The 17,652-nt window shown below is 41.8% G+C and overlaps 1 protein-coding gene across 1 annotated transcript in view; it reads left to right on the top strand.

The window, feature by feature from the left end:
- LOC120049482 (protein Dok-7-like) overlaps positions 1-16,939 on the top strand; it is a 40,885-nt gene extending 23,946 nt beyond the window's left edge. The window contains exons 6-12 of the mRNA XM_038995747.1: positions 1,002-1,106; positions 1,658-2,466; positions 7,297-7,345; positions 9,242-9,324; positions 10,493-10,562; positions 14,700-14,876; positions 16,803-16,939. Coding sequence (XP_038851675.1) covers positions 1,002-1,106; positions 1,658-2,466; positions 7,297-7,345; positions 9,242-9,324; positions 10,493-10,562; positions 14,700-14,876; positions 16,803-16,939 — 1,430 coding nt within the window. The remainder of the gene's footprint in view (positions 1-1,001; positions 1,107-1,657; positions 2,467-7,296; positions 7,346-9,241; positions 9,325-10,492; positions 10,563-14,699; positions 14,877-16,802) is intronic.
- The last annotated feature ends 713 nt before the right edge of the window (positions 16,940-17,652 follow it).

The raw sequence follows: 17,652 nt of genomic DNA, 5'->3' as shown, positions 1-17,652 counted from the left end.
TTAGAAAAAGCCTTTTCAGTGTTAAAATCAGGTTAACGTAGGCCTAAAGTGCATATAGAAAGACTACACCCGCTTGGATTTCTTCACATTTTATTGTGTTACAAAGTGGGATAAAAATGTATTTAATTATACTTTTTTATCAACTGTTTACACTAAATACTCTGTAATATCAAATTGCAAGAAAAAGTAATACAAAAAAGATGAATGAAAAATAAAACACTAATATACCTTGATTAGATAAGAGTCAATAGAAGTTAGAAACCCCTTTAGCTGTGATTACAGCTGTGAGTCTTTTTGGGTAAGTCTCGTAAGAGCTTTGCACACTTGGATTGTGCAATATTTGCTCATTATTCTTTTCAAAATTCTTCAAGCTCTGTAAAGGTGTTGGGGATCATGGATAGACAGCAATCTTCAAGTCTTGCCATATATTTGCAAGCATATTTAAGTCAAAACTGTCCACTCAGGAACGTTCACTGTCTTCTTGGTAAGCAACTCCAGTGTAGATTTGGCTTTGTGTTGTAGGTTATTGTCCTGCTGAAAGGTGAATTCCTCTCCCAGTGTCTGGTGTAAAGCAGTGTTCTTTTGCAGTATTACTTTAGTGCCTTGTTGACTGAGAACACATTCTCATTTGCAGCAACGACTGAGGGAGAGGATGGGGGATGAATGAGCCAATTGGAAGCTGGGGATGATACGTTTTGCATATTTTTATTCTGTATACTTTTATTCTACTTTTCTCTCTGTCTTTTAGGTCATTATTGTGGAGTCACTACAATGTTGTTGATCCATCCTCAATTTTCTCTCATCAAAGCCATTGATCTCTGTTGTTGTAAAATCACCAACGGCCTCATGGTGACTTCCCTAAGCAGTTTCTTTCCTATCCTGCAGCTCAGTTCATCATTGTATTAGTGTGTTATTGATACTACGTATTTTTGTTGACTGTTGACTCCTGGTAAAATACAGGTAAAATCAAATTAACACTGTTTTGTGTTTCACTCTGACAGACACCAACGCTGTCGCTAGCCAGGCCTACTCTGAGAAGAGGGTGAACCATGAGGCCCAGGAGTTGGAGAAACGACTCACCATGCTGTCTCACCAGAGCAGCACAGGTGCTGTATCTCTTCGTTTATTCTATTCCAGCCATTACAATGAGCCCGTCCTCCAATTGAATATCTCCACCAGCCTCCACTGCCACTCCACCATTTATCTTCCCTCGACAACACTAGGAAAACACCAACCTTTAGTTTCATAAACAGACCTCACTTCCTTTCACTTTAAACAAACTTCAGGAACTACCACCCCTCTAACATATGTAACGTGTACTAGTGTTAGTGTTATTATTCTCCATGACTAATCCATGGAAAATGATGCATTCCCAGTAATGGTGCTTGTTGCTTTAAAGTAGCCTTCTAAATAAACCTTCTAAATAAAACATTTTTTAAAGTACGTTTCTATAGCGTCATATTTATTATGTTGTTGATTAATTGTGAGTATTATGGCTGTGAATACCAGTCAGACAATTGACTGAGGAAACTTATTTTGGATAATCTGATATGTTTTTTTTGATGTAGTGCCTCAATGTGTTGTGTAGATACGGTATATAAGTAATAATTTTGTTTTTAAAGAATAAATAATGCGTTTTCGTGTGTTGTTTTGGCAGGTTCCTCCACATATGGTCTGTCTGTGGCGGGAGATGACTGCAGCATATCAGGCTCCTCTCACACCTCCGACACCAGCCAATCAGACTCCATCATCGGCAGCCGGCTGGCCATTTGGACTGAGCCTGTCACAACAAGCTCTGCCCGCACAGAGACCATCATTGGCCAGTTACAAGCCAAGGAGAAACCGTCCGCCAGCCAGGTGGGTGGAGCCCGTGTAGTAGCCAAGATCCCTCGGTCCCGGCAGCTGCAGGAGATTGGTCGCCAGAGCTCATCCGACAGCGGCATCGCCACAGGAAGCCACTCCTCCTACTCTGGGAGTTTCTCCTCCTACGTGGGTAGCCTGGACATTGGCCCTGGGGGGGACGACTTTGGCTCCCTGCTCAGCCTGCCCCCTCACCTGTCTCTAGACCTGGCCCCCTGTACCTGTCCCCATGCGCCAGGACATGAGTACCAGGTACCCACCTCACTGAGGTACATCTATGACAGCCCCCGAACTCTACTGCAGGGGGGAACAGGAGGGGCCAGGGGGCAGGATACCTCCACAACACCTATAGACCAGGTGGCCAGTTCACCCCCATTATGTGAGTCATCACAGGGGGGGAAAGATGCTCCTCTCAGGGGTCTCTCGGACAATGTTGCCAGGCGGTCCACCACAGAGCTCCTGCAGAGCCAGTCTGAGGAGAGTAAAAGAAGGGTGGCGCCCCCTAGTGACAGTCAACACCCAGAGTCCTGTCAGGTCTGCAGTAGTTCCCAACCCACTGCCTCCAAAACCCTCCTCACTATCTGCCCCACCTGTGGAGGATTCAAGGTACAGAGAGCTGGGGTGAATCTTCTTTATTCCTTGTGTCCTCTCTCCTCGCTTCCTTCTCAAAACTTATTGGAGAAACTTAGGATCCTCTACTCCAATGTGTTTTGAGAGGACACAAGGAATCAAGGAAATACAATTGAGATGCTCCCCTGGTCACTTTTATTAATCTATGGATGAAAAGTGTTAAAAAAGAAAAACATGTTTATCTTAATCCTATTGACTGTATTCCACTGGTTCGTCTCACTGTTATTATCATCAAATTGACACAGTTTGTGCCAAAATGTTTAGTTTCTTCAGAGTTCCTTTGTTTTTCTCATGAGTACCAACTACCAAAGTACAAAAATACTGTCAGCTGCTTTTGATTAGACTTCACTTTATAACAGCTTGTTCGACTGTGAGTAAACCCTTGTCATCTTGGTATCATCTGTTGCCGGCTATAGTTGTCAATGCATCCCTTTGTGTGAAATCTATCTCACAGCAATTGGTGTTGGAACATTAATAATCTTGCTGCCTGTCTGTCTGCCTGTCTGTCTGCGCTCTACTCAGTGTTGGGGAGTAGTGAACTACATGTAGTTCAATTAGTAATTGAACTACAATTTCCAGTAGCTTGGTGGTAGTTGAACTAAATTCCAATCTTGGTAGTGTTTTCAGTAGTTAACAACTTTCTAGCCATGTAGCGGTTTAACTAACTACTGAACTAAACACTACCAAGAAAATAATACATAGGTGAAATAGGCAATAATTTCCTTTCTTTTTCAACATCAGACCTGTCACTTGAAACGCTTTTTGTGTGCCTAATTCTCACTTTCTGTGTTTAACAGGCAAAGTCACACATTCTGTTAACATCTGACTCCAGAGCAATCTGTTCCTGCAATTTGTAGTCTATGACATTTCAGATTTAGATATGATATTTTTTCACAAAGTAGTTTGTTTCAAAGTTTCAAAGTAACTTTAGTAAACTATATTTTTCTTGAGTGTAATTTAGTATAGCGTAACTTCTTCCAGTGTGAAGGAGTAGGTAGCTTGGTAAACTATATATTCAGAGTAGCTTCCCCAACACTGACTCTACTAGGCATTTGAGATATCAGCTGTCCTCTCACTCAATAAGGTCAGGAAATGCTCTTCTGTGTGTAGATGTTGTTCATGGTCGATTAAACACCCCCATCTCTGTAGAAAGTGTGTTTATAAGAGCATCTGTGTCACAATAGTTACTGCTCTTCTAAATGGGCCTCCATCTTGAGTTTGTACTACCATTCTGGGTTGTCTTGGGCTTTTTAAAGGCCCAGTGTAGTCAAAAACGTTATTATCCTGTGTTTTATATATATTTCCACACTATGAGCCTGGATGATAATACCGTTTTAGTGTAAGAGCTGTTTGAAGACCTGAAATGTCAGCTTGTTTTTGGTGGGATGGCGTTTTAGCCTGCCTGGTGACATCACCAGACGGTAAATTAGTTAATAGACCAATAAGATAGAGGGTTCCAAACCGTTCTGCCAATAACAGCTATTTTTCAGTTTTCCCCTACCCATTTAGACAACTCCCAGACACAATCGGAGCAAAATTCTTGCTTGAGAAATTGCTCTTTGCTAAGAAGCTATTTTTGTTTATTTTTGACAGTTTTAATTGAAAACAATCACAGTAAGGTACTTGATTGTTACCCAGAAATGATTTCATATTGAGATAAAAACGGCTGTATTGACCATCTTCTCTCTCTTTGAGGTCATCCAAGTGCAGGGAATTGATTTTTACTTATTTTCTTTTTACAAACTTTTTTTCCTTCCGCTTTCTTGGCTTGTTATGGAACCACAAGAAACAATAACCCTTCAGTTTGATCTTTGAATAATCTCATTTACAAGTGATTTACAACGTAAAACCTCATGCTTATATATTTTGAAAGAGGGATTATTCATACACAGAGCATGAGACTTTTGATTAGATCAAAATATTTTCAAAAAAATTGTCAGTCGAATAGAATAGCTGATTGTAGGCATTTTTTGTTAATCAAAAATATACCTATTTTATTAAGCAGTGCTTTTGATTATATTAAATCAAATAAATGTTATTTGTCTCATGCGCCGAATACAACAGCTGTAGACCTTACCGTGAAATGCTTACTTACAAGCCCTTAACCAACAATGCAGTTCAAGAAATAGAGTTAAGAAAATATTTACTAAATAAACTAAAGTAAAACAATCAAATCAAATTAAAAAGTGACACAAGAAAATTACATAACAATAACGAGGCTATGTACAGGGGGTACCAGTACAGAGTCAGTGTGTGGGTGTACATGTTAGTCGAGGTAATTTGTAAAGTGATAATAAACAGCGAGTAGCAGCAGTGTCCAAACAAAGGGGGGGGGGGGGGGTCAATGTATATAGTCCGGGTGGCTATTTGATTAATTGATCTGCATTCTTATGGCTTGGGGGTAGAAGCTGTTAAGGAGCCTTTTGGTCCTAGACTTGGTGCTCCGGTACCACTTGCTGTGAGGTAGCAGAGAGAACAGTCTATGACTTAGGTGACTGGAGTCTTTGACAATTCTTTGGGGCTTCCTCTGTCTAGTATATAGGTCCTGGATGGCAGGAAGCTTGGCCCCAGTGATGTACTGGGCCGTATGCACTACCCTCTGTAGCGCCTTACGGTCAGATGCCAAGCAGTTGCCATACCAGGCAGTGATGCAACCGGTCAGGATGCTCTCAATGGTGCAGGTGTATAACTTTTTGAGGATCTGAGGACCCATGACAAATCTTTTCAGTCTCCTGATAGGGAAAAGGTGTTGTCGTGCCCTCTTCACAACTGTCTTGGTGTGTTTGGACCATGACAGTTCGTTGGTGATGTGGACACCAAGGAACTTGAAACTCTCGACCCGCTCCACTTCAGCCCCAACTCCTTTGTCTTCAGCCCCATGATGTTAATGGGGGCCTGTTCGGCCCTCCTTTGTCTTGCTCACATTGAGGGAGAGGTTGTTGTCCTGGCACCACACTGCCAGGTTGCTGACCTCCTCCCTATAGGCTGTCTCATCATTGTCGGTGATCAGGCCTACCACTGTTGTGTCTTAATGATGGTGTTGGAGTTGTGCTTGGCCACGCAGTCGTGGGTGAACAGGGAGTACAGGAGGGGACTAAGCACGCACCCCTGAGGGGCCCCAGTGTTGAGGATCAGTGTGGCAGATGTGTTGTTGCCTACCCTTACCACCTGTGGGCGGCCCGTCAGGAAGTCCAGAATTCAGTTGCAGAGGGATTTGTTTAGTCCCAGGGTCCTTAGCTTAGGGATGAGCTTTGTGGGTACTTTGGTGTTGAATGCTGAGCTGTAGTCAATTTGCAGCATTCTCCCATAGCTTTTCCTTTTGTCCAGGTGGAAAAAGACAGTGTGGAGTGCGATTGAGATTGCGTCATCTGTGGATCTGTTGGGGTAGTACACAAATTGGGTGGGTCTAGGGTTTCCAGGATAATGGTGTTGATGTGAGCCATGACCAGCCTTTCAAAGCACTTAATGTCTTCCGACGTGAGTGCTAAGGGATGGTAATCAGTTAGGCAGGTTACCTTCACTTTCTTGGGCACAGGGACTTTGATGGACTGTTTGAAACATGTAGGTATTACAGACTCGGTCAGGGAGAGGTTGAAAATGTCAGTGAAGACACTTGCCAGTTGATCCGCGCATGCTTTGAGTACACGTCCTGGTAATCCGTCTGGCCCCGCGGCTTTGTGAATGTTGACCTGTTTAAAGGTCTTGCTCACATCGGCTACGGAGAGCATGATTACACAGTCGTCTGGAACAGCTGGTGCTCTCATGCATGCTTCAGTGTTGCTTGCCTCGACGCGAGCATAAAAGGCATTTAGCTCATAAAAGGCATTTAGCTCATTTAGCGAATCACTGCTACTTCCTGCTTTCGTTTTTGCTTGTAAGCAGGAATCAGGAGGATAGAATTATGGTCAGATTTGCCAAATGGAGAGTGAGTGAGAGCTTTGTATGAGTCTCTGTGTGTGGAGTAAAGCTGGTCTATAGTTTTCCCTCTGGTTGCACATGCTGGTAGAAATGAGGTAAAACGGATTTAAGTTTGCCTGCATTAAAGTACCCGACCACTAGGAGCGCTGCTGGATGAGCATTTTCTTGTTTGCTTATGGCCTTATACAGCTCGTTGAGTGCGGTTAAAAAGAAAATTAATGAAGAAAAATTCAGACCATAAGAATTTCAAACATCTTAAACCAAATTGCTCTTCTTTCTTCGAAGGGAGTCTGTTTCACTCTCTGATGAAACAACTTCAAATGATGTTCATGTTTTTTTCTGCCCCGTATACAGTATGTGACTTTATTGATCTTTTAAATCTAGAGCTCCCTCTGCTGGTGGTGCATTTAGATATTAATAATCCCATATTGCTTTATCAAGGTTAATTTCTGATGACCTTTGTAGAAAACAAAAAAGGCATTGTTCTGTTGATTCCTCTGACTTGTCTTTAGTGTAGTCTTCGGTCACTTTGAAAGATATTCCCTATGAGTGCCGTAAAGGTCCAGCCTTACAGTACAATAATTCCTCTGTTAGCTGCCCAGCACCGGTCCTATTGGATAAAGCATTGTGTGAGTGCACATCTATCAACGTCGTTGTGATACTCAACCTCAGCTAGGAAAACAAAGACCATTAAGCGCCCTTAGGTTCCAATAAGTCATTGTAACTCTATGTGAGCAAGCCATAGTGGCTCTCATGTTTTTACATAAAGACAATGCCCTAGTTATATTAGTTGAAAGACTGGCACAAAAAGAGAAAATATTGTGTGAAAGGAACTTTTTCATCTAGTCTGAATAATTGAAGATATTCTCTTTCCTTATTTTCTCACAGGGGAACCCGCTCTCCTACACAGCGGGCTCAGCAATGCCAGCCATAACAGGTAAGTCTGTTCCACTGGCTGTGTGCGTGTGTATGCACACCGATGCTATTATATGCCTTTAATATCTCTCTCCAAGCATGAATTTATTTTCAGACTTGTTTATTTTGCAGCATGTTTAGATAAGTAGTTTGTTCTTATTAATGAATCCCATGAATTATTAAACCGATGTACAGAACCTGTATAACTAGATATGCGTTGAGCTGCAAGCACAGAACCTATGGACTGAGGTTATCGAGACCATGCCCTCACCTGCCTCAGTGATCAATCACAGCTCTGAGAAGCTGAAGAGGCTGAAAGAGGAACCAGCAGCTCTCAGCTGAGCTATTAGGCACCCGCAGCACAACCGGAGAGCCAATGTAAAAAGACAAACACACTGAATCTGTATGAGTCAACGGCCTCTGCTGAGCTTACGTCCCAAGAACTTGTTACCACCTGCAGACCTTTGCGTGATCTGAACTCGACATGACAAGGCCATAAGGGGGAAAACAAGGGGACTATCATTTTACGAAAACTGCTTCAAGTGCAAGAACGGGGAGGAGTGCTATTCGCCCACTAGGGTGACACCAGCATTGCCCGGGAACAGCGTTGTCCTATAGGTTGGTCAGATTCACCACAGTGGTGAATGTTTTGGACAGCCACTACCCTCTGGGCCTTGCTTGGAGAATGGTGTGGACTGTGAAGGGACACCTAAAGAAGAGAAGCCCATTGAAGTGCAACTGCTGGACCCTAAATTACAAGATGGAGGCCTTCCATGTGTGGAGGTGAAAGGTCATTCAGTTCCGTTGAAGGTAAGAGAGCGCTCCCCTTCCGATTTCCTCCACTCTTTATTGACTGAACTCCATGCTAACAGACAAAGCCTGCCTCTTCCTTCATGCATTCCTCCCTCCGTTTATTCACTTCTTTCCCTGTTCTCCTTGACTAAGATCTTTTATTTTCTGTATTTTCTGGACTATTTCTCCTCCCCTTGTTAAGGTGTCGATGCCTCTCCATGTTTCTACATGCTGCATTGATTTTGCGATTGAGCTGCTTAGACAGTTGGGAGAGATGCAGAGAATCTCAACCAGTTGCTGCAGGAAGAAACAGAATGTTATAAGAAGCAATATAATTTTACATTACTGTGATGGTAAACAAGAAAATTACTAACTAAATAGACCATTGTCATATTTGTCCAGCATGACCCCAGATTGTATAGCATTACGCTGACCGTTATTTAGACAATGTGGTTTTGTGGAGGTTTCCATTTGTACTGGAAATGACATCTGGGCCACTGTGTTGGCTGCTGTGCTCGTAACAGAGCCATCCCCATGAGTAATACAGCACTTATCCCAACCACAGTAGGGAGCTCCAGACAATGTAATGCTAAAGTATATCCTGTCCTCTGACATGTTGCGGTCTTGTAAGACGTTGATTAATCAATCGCCTGCAATCATCGTCCCCAATCGTTTCCTATCCTAGATCAGACAGGTTACATGTTTGGGCACCAAGAGACACCGCTTCTTTGACTGCATTAGTTCACAGCATGTACAGATGTAGGATCTTAATTTGGAAATGTAAAAAGTGTAGTGTAAAAGTTGTGCATTTGAGGTTTAAAAAGGCTCCTGAAGTTTGTAATTTCCACTTTGAATTTTAAGACTTGATTTTCCCTTACGAAAAATGTATCAACCCCTACAAAAAGGTCCATTAATTATAATGCATGTAATAATTCACATTTCCTGTTGCTGAAGGATTATTTTCCAGCTGTAGCAAACTGGCTCAAATTAAGATCCTACATCTATAGTAGACAAAAAGGAAAACCTGATATAGGGATATTTTTCTCACAGGCTTTACTGCAGTGTAATAGGAGTCTGATGTGTAGTTGCACATCTCAAACACACTTTATTTTCCTCTCGCCACCAGACAAGAAGCTGAAAAGTAAGGAGGAGAGGAGCAAAGTTGAGTATGATACTATGGATAGCCGGGCGTTGGAGAAGAGTTCAGAGGTAGGAGGTTTATGAATGGGATTCCTCACTCCTCTTACGATCATCACACTCACATCCTTCAATTGTTTTTATTACTATGGTCCAAACTTAAAAGGAAACACCTGTGAGGCCAAATGTCTATGGAAAAAAAGGGAAATACTTTATTTTTTGAGATAGTAACAGCAAAGATTACAAGATATTGCATAGTTACTTAGAACACTTTGGGTTGTTTAGAGATTTTTCATAATTTATCCAGACATTTGCAGTCTGCCATTTCTTTGCGACCCTAGTATTTAACATGAGTGGAACAAATATTGATGAATGTCAACAATGTTTATGTGATGTGTCAGTACTGCTCTTATACACAATGGTGGTCTTAAGTGACAGTCCTTCTCATCTTAAAGATGCACTCTGGGATCTTAAGCACAAGAGATGTGTAGCATATCGCACAAATTGCAAAATTCGTATGATATACGAATTGCTACATTTGTAACATATCACACAAAATGGATTATGTAGTACACCGTTGTATTATGTAGTACACAGTTGGATGATGTAGTACACAAAAAAAACAGTGACCCATTTTGGCTCGTGAGAGCCACTTTCAAATTTACTGGCTGAAATTATACAAAAGTTTGAGAGTGCATCTTTAAGAACAGTTCATTAAAATAAAGTGACAGTTATTTTTGGGAGGATTATGTGGGTGTGCCAAGCAAGTCAGTGTAACACACTGTTTGGCAGCTATGGAGCAGAACAGACAGAACACATTGTGTAAGAGCTTTACTACCTAAGTCAGGATCTCTTACGCTTCAGTCTGACAGGAAGCATTGAGCCTGCACTTTTCCATCATGTTTTCACACCAAAGACTGTAGCAAAACCCCCAGAACAATGGACTCAGAAGAAAAGGCATGAATAAGCCTCAATAAGAACAAGAGACACTTCAAGCTACATGCTCCTTTCAGCTTAAGTAGACAAGCCTGTAAGATTTCCGTACACTCCAATTAGTCAATTGAACTGTTGAGTAGAGATCATCTTTAAGTCTGGGTTTTAGTCTGTTGTTGAAATATATATTTTTATTCAAGTTGGACTGAATTCTTTGTAATTAACTACAGCCTCAGGCTTGACTTAGTTTGATGTAAGCCACCCCTTCTAAACAAGCATGTTACTTATTGTGTACTGTGTCTTTCAGCCAGAGGAGAAAAGCAAGTATGAGCTGGTGGGCAGTTGTGGACAACAACGGTTCCTTCATGAGACTGAAGGTGAGTGCATTTAATATTCCAGTCTTCTGTCCCACAATAGCCGAAAATGAGCGTGGAGAGAGCAAGATAATGAGGTTTGTCATTTATGTTCGTTTTTTTTTGTCTGAATACTGAGCCAGTCAAAACATTGCACACACTGTATATAGATTTTTCTATTGTGTTATTGACTGTACTTTTGTTTTATCCCACGTGTAACTCTGTGTTGTTGTTTTTTGTCATACTACTTTGCTTTATCTTGGCCAGGTCGCAGTTGTAAATGAGAACTTGTTCTCAACTGGCCTACCTGGTTAAATAAAGGTGAAATTATTATTATTTTCTAATCTACAAAGGTTGCCCTTAATGTGCCTCTGACTGATGAGCAGTTTATTTTTGTTTATCTTCCTCAACAGAAAATGTGGGGTTTCGCTTCTAGGCCATCAACTTCTCAGGTCAACTGAGGTAACTTCTTAATTCTCAGTTGTCAATCGGAGGCAAGTTCTTAGCTGAACTTCACCTTTCAATTTCTCGCCAAAGTTCCTGTGCTCTCTCTCCATTAAAGTGGATCATTTTGATGAGTTACTCCCTGCTGTTCAGAGTGTGTGGAATGACATATTGACCATCTGGAATGGCAAACAGACAGACAAACAGCATCCTGGTGGATTGAGACAAGCACCAGATGTAGGGGTCAGAGAGGGCAAAGAAGAGGTACAGACAGGTCTGTGACACCTGGAGTGCTCTGTGAGATTGAGCAAAGGTAATAGACTAGCGCCTGACAGGGAACACTTCATTTGACGAGGTGTACACTTTAGAACACCTAGCGTGCCTTAACCTGAGCAGTGTATTTAGAGAGTTGGGCTTATGCGGTTTCTGCATTATGATGCATTTACATCACATTTCAACATTCTATAGCAGCCATGTTTTCTCCCCATTAACATTACATAGGGAACAATGCTACATAACTAAATGTCTCGAATTAGAACAGTATTCAAAACTCTAAACGTTGGCCTAATTCTCTAAATATATAGCTCTGGCCTTAACTAACGTCTGATAAATAGTATTACAGAACAGTAGTGCCTGTGTCAAACTAGCTTTTTGCGCCGCCAACTCAATTGAATTATTGTACAGTACAGTGAGTAAAAATGTGTTTTGTTCTGTTGTTTTACATGCTGTACACTTCTCAGGCTTCTGTCTCTGCTTCCATGTCTATTGTCATCTCTGTGTGTTCGAAAATGTCTGAGCGCTTCATCCTGCCTTTGTATTTATGTAACTCATGTTGCATAAGGAGCACACATTTTTGTTACAGCTGTGAGAAGAACACTCACTCTACTGTTGTACTGTCGGCATACAGCATTTCCGCAAAGGATGTCCAGGCAGTGAAGTGCACATGACAGAGTGTTGGCCATGATGTGAGGTGAAGGGACAGTCATCAGGGTCACTTAGGCCGCCCACTCCCACGTCCTCTCAGTCCTTTACACACCTGTTCTGGAACTCTCCTCACCGCTGTCACACAGTGGCACCACACCCATCACTCATTCTACCACCATTTTCCTCCCACACTTGGCTTCAGTTCCCATGTCACCTTGCCACCCTCCTCCTGTTGAAGCCATAACATTAGTTAGTAGTTAGTGCCCCTCAGGCTTGCTGGAACTCTCTAGGACCGGTCTTCGGTCATGAGTGCTGGGGACACTGTTTACCTTACAAAAGCATCAGCTCTCTAGCGACTGTACTTTTTTAAATGTCCAACAACCTGTGCCAAAAAATTCCCTGAACTTCTCAAAACTGGCTACCTTCAGCTCCTTATTAAAAATAAACTTACTTCAAAAATTTCACAGAACTTCAGTGAAAAAATAACCTCTCACCTGGGCTTTATAAAACAAATTCCTACCCACCAGAGTACAACAAAAAGCTAGAGTAGCAGCATAGAGCCCCTGCTTAGACAATTGGCTCAGACCATTAGCACTCTGTTCTACAAGCCAAAGCAGCCGACCTTCCAAAGAGAATCCACAGAGCGGTGCTGCTCCACAAAGAGCTGTCTGCCAAAATGGCTGCCCCCCTGCTGGGCTTACTCTGTGTGAACGGAGGCTAAAATATCCCGGCTTCTGAAGCTGTGTACATGCCCACTGTCGTAATGGGCTGCCATTACGGCCTGCTGTGATTGCAAGGGATGGTTAATGTCTGATCAATTAGGCATCAGTACTCTCAGACGATACCAAAGGAAAGACCCGCAGAGAGACTGCCAGTCTCGAATGGCTTCTCAATTACTTTGGAGAAATATTGCCCTGACACTGTTGGTGCTCAGCTGGTTAAGGTGCCAATGACGCCATTTTGAAGGATTGAAATGGAATGAAGGAATGAAATCACTGTAGAAGTAGGTAGCCTTTTCTGAGCCAGTGTAGCCCATAGGGCAGGAGCCTATCTCCTGCTTCTCTAGCGTGAGGCAGCTTGATGTACAGAACGCTAGTCCACTAACGTTGCGTTTTATGAGGGATACTGTAGTTTGACTCTCTTGAGAGAAGCTAAATGAAACAGAGGCTTGTGTCAAACACTGTGTGTACTAATAGGGAGAACGTTTTATCCTATAGTTGTATTTGTGAAACATTTCTACAGTATCTGGTGCTTTTAGATCCTAAATCCAGCTAGCTGATTTTACAGGAAAAAGTGACATAAATCCTCCCATGGTCTGTTTAGAACTATCTGTTTAAAGCGGTATCGGTTTTGCTATCCCACTGTTTTCACAGTAAGACGACCACCATAACTGTTTTATATAGAAAGGGCCTTTAATGCAGTGTTTGTTCTTCCAGATAATGGCCCCTGGCTATAGGGAGTAGATGCACTGACCTAGAAAGATGAATGTGATTTAACAATGTTTACTCAAGAACAGCTGCATCCAGTGTTTTGCATCGTGCAGTTGGTGATAGCAGATACACAGGTTACAATAGCAGATGTAGTAACATCTTACTGCAGTTTAAGTATTTTACTGAAGCATTTGAAACATTACTTGAGCAGTAATGATTTACATCGCTATCTAAAAGGTTAACACCAAATTCTGTAATAGCCCTTGAATCAGATCCTTCACAAATCCCTATTTGTAGGTTGTAGTTGTATACGTTATTTAATTCAAGGCCGGGAACGCCGTAATGGATCAGGTTATGAAAAGCGATTGCACCTGCTGTAGCTGATAAAAAGCGACTACTCTGAAATGTACATATTTTAGCTATGGTCTATACCATTGTACGAATAAGACATTGAGGTCAATGGCAGTCAACCACCCAGTAATGTATTCCTCTCTTTACCCTGAATGGCTTTCAGCTTTAAGACAGGCAAAGCTCTTTGGGGACTTCCTTCTCTTGTCTCTCTACACTATCTGAGAGCAGGTGCAAAGCATGTGGGTGGAACACATTGACTTGCTGTATTTGTCTAATTTCTGTGTTTGACAGGAAAGACTGTTAAAACTGATACAATACACACCTTTTGGTTGTTTTAAGATGTATTTTTCCCACTATTTCAACCGTTCAGCAATAAATAATAACTTTAGTCCTGGGTATGTACAGATACCATATCTTAATTTGAGCCAGTTTGCTACAGCAGGAAAATAATCCTGAAGCAACAGTACATGTGAATTGTAATGTGGATTATAATTAATGTTTTTTGTTTTGTTGTAGGGGTCGATACATTTTTCTTTAGGGGAAATCAAGTCTGAAATATTTAAGTGGAAATTACAAACTTCACAAACCTTTTTAAACCTTGAATACACTACAAGTTTGCATTTCCTGCGGTGCAGGAAAATTCCTGTAACAACAGGATGATCAAATTAAGATATGGCATCTGTACAGTAGGTTCAGTTGCACACATTTGCTAATACCTTTTGTAGGTCCTATCAAGGACTAGATTTTTCTATGAGACCATTGCTTTGCCCTGATGGAGACACCAACAGAAACTCACAGCAGCATGTTAAGTGCCACAAAATGGCCACCAGTGGGTCACTAATATTGAGAATATGGTAGAGTGTAGAGAAGTTAATTCTGGAAATAACACTCACGTGTGGTTCAGATTCATATTTTTTTTTAGGTATGCATCACCTGTGCCTGCTGATAAGTCAGCCTCATTAGGCCTCCAGAAAGATCTGTGAATAACACCCTGGTATTTCTCTATTGGCAGGGGCCAAGTTTGTGTTTCCGCCAGACATGGTGGCTCCAGAAAGACCCCGCGGTGATGGTGTGACATACGTCAATATTCCCATCAGCCCCATGTCTAAGAAACAGCTGAACTACATGGAGCTGGCGCATCAGGAGCATGCTGGGGTCAGGGGGACTGGCCAACACCTTCCAGGACAGAGTAAGAGCCCATTTTCTCAATAACAACCTGTCTTTTATGGGTCTCTGGTGGTCCGCACTTCTGTGATTTCAATGTCTTCTGTCTTGCTATGAATTTTTCTATAGCCAATTGAAATTATGTGCATCTTGAAGTGCACTATTGTACATGGCTAATTGGGGAGGACAGGCTCATAGTAATGGCTGGAACGGATTAAATAGAATGGTATCAAACATATGGTTTCCATGTGTTTGATACCATTCCCTTCACTCCATTCCAACCTTTATTATGAACTAACCTCCTCTCAGCAGCCTCCTGTGACATGTAAGTACACTGTATATTGAAGGTGATATTGTGATCAAAGACAATATCAAGTGGAATACAGTATATTTCTTGCGTGAGCACAAGACTCAAGTGTGACCATTTGTATTTCAGATTTCTTGGTTGCACGCAAAAAGAAACAGAATAGTAGTGCTGAGGGATGAACCAAAATGTCAATTTATTCCCGGTTATTAAACAACTGACCGACATCAAGAACTATGTGGGATGCTGGGCTGAAGGGAGTTGTAGTTTTCATAAGCAAATATTCATCTAGTTCAGTGCAGAAATGTAGTAATTAACTACAATGACGATAATTCATTGCGCCAGCTCGGACAGAGACTTTCCACCTGCTAAATTAGGTTAGATACACATAGACCACATGAGAGTGAGGAATGTGCATAATACAACTACGAGAAGGATAGAGACCGTTTGTGAAAGTATGCCTTATCTACTTTGAAGAACTAGTTAAATAATTTTGTCAGACAGCTCTGCAGAATACTTAGGCAGGCTAGTCTAGATAAATAGGATGACGAAAGACAGCACAGTATGGGGAGCACAGAGATAACGTAGGTTGTCTGTCTGGCTGGCTAAAAATAATAAAGTTAGTAAATAAAAACTAATTAATATACACAACTGAAATATTGTATTATTTCATAGTCATTTCCTATTTTTCTATTGATGTCTATCCAATGTGGACCTGAGAGAGGCAATGGAATATTTTTAATCTTTTGGAAATTTAATGTTCACTATTTTTGGCTTTGGGATTTTAATTGAAAAGCTCTAAAATAATTTTATTGTCTTTATTTCATCATGTATTTAGTGTTTGAAAAATCATCGAAACCAAAATCTGTGATTTTTTAAAATGTATTATAATAAACTGAACCGACCTCAAAAAGCGCTAATCGCTCAGAACTACAGAATGGTGAAGAGGGACAGGGTAGTTTGCGACCACTGGCGTATCGATTCCAATAAAACTTGAGAGACTCTTGGTAAATGATAATCCCCTAATTCTATTTCTCCATTAGTTGGAGATTGCTCCCGGTCTTTCCGAGTGACAACTGAGCCGTCACCGTTATCAGCGTGGTCTAATCGGCAGAAAAGTCAACCGTTAACGTCATTACTCTCCGGGAATATGAGGGACAGTCTTGCTCAACGCGAGAAAGGTTAATTTCCAATGTCAGCGAGAGGATTTCCGTCCCGGTGTGTGGCATCATCTATATATCACTTGGAGGAGCAGCGTTCCAGTTTAGCCGCGACAGAAGGTCATAGGGCGTTCGGAATATCGTGGTGAAGTCACTCGCTCTAATGTGGTCATCTTCCCAGAGTGTGTTGACGTGTGTGTGTGCGTGCGAGCATGTGTGTAAGGATTTGTCCACTTTATGAGATCGCCTGGAGAATGCATAACTGAAGCAATCTTGAAGTCAATCTCATTGCTTCCTCTGTAGCTCAAGGACAGGAATATATTGCTGTTCTCTCATTTGAATGGTAACCGTACACAAGAGTGATCACTCAGTGTTTTTAAATAAACCTCTCTACCGTGTTCATTCTATTTTTATGCATGATGTCCTGAATGGAGGGTCAACAACATTACTGATCTCATGGACTGTCTGGTGTTTCTTCACTCTACAGGGAAAAGTTCCTCTAAATATGCCCAGATCGACATCACTGCTACGGATGCCGCCCACAAAACGGGTACCCAGCATGCCTTGGGGAGAGAGGAGGGTCTTCACACCCTGGAGCAGAGGAGGAGGGTAGTACCACAGTGACATCCCACCTCCAATCTTGACCTCCACAGGGCATCTGACTGGCCTAGACCAGGCTGTTTTATAGAATTCACCAGAAACATGGATTTTCTGGGACGCCTCAAGTTGCCATGATGTCAAACTCCTCAAAGATCTGCCAGATTTGATATCTTTAACACCAATTGTTGACAGCTTCCATTGAATTCTGTCCCAATTACTGTGCTCTTCCGGGGAAGGCTAACCCCAAGAATCACGCCTTCTGCCCTCAGTGTGAATTATACCGACAGTAGGCCTACAGCACTGACGCTCCACAATCATCACGAAAGCAACATGAAATCAAACTCTAAGAAAAAAAAAAAAATTGCTGCTTGGATGGAAGGGAACATTTCAATCAAGGCTCTCTCTAGCTGTGTTCACATTGGCAGTTTAAAGTGACTCAAATCCTATTTATTTGCATTTCTGATTTGCATCGGTTCTTTTTCCTGCAGACTGACCAGCCCAAAAGCACATGTAATCGGATATTTCAAGCTACATTTCAAACCACATTCGTAGGTGGATCAGATACAAATCTGATTCCTGGCCATGTAAATTGTGGCTGAACGGTCAAATCGGAATTATTTGCCCTCAAGGTGTTTTTAGACTGTTATTCGGCATATCTTGTTGCTTGCTAGCTGCTCTGTTGGCAGTTTGACGTGAACATGTGGTAGCTAACTAGCTTGTTAATTGTTTACCAACAT

This window comes from Salvelinus namaycush, chromosome 6, assembly GCF_016432855.1.
Source record: "Salvelinus namaycush isolate Seneca chromosome 6, SaNama_1.0, whole genome shotgun sequence".
Lineage (NCBI taxonomy): Eukaryota > Metazoa > Chordata > Actinopteri > Salmoniformes > Salmonidae > Salvelinus > Salvelinus namaycush.
This window is presented reverse-complemented; position numbering and strand designations above follow the sequence as displayed.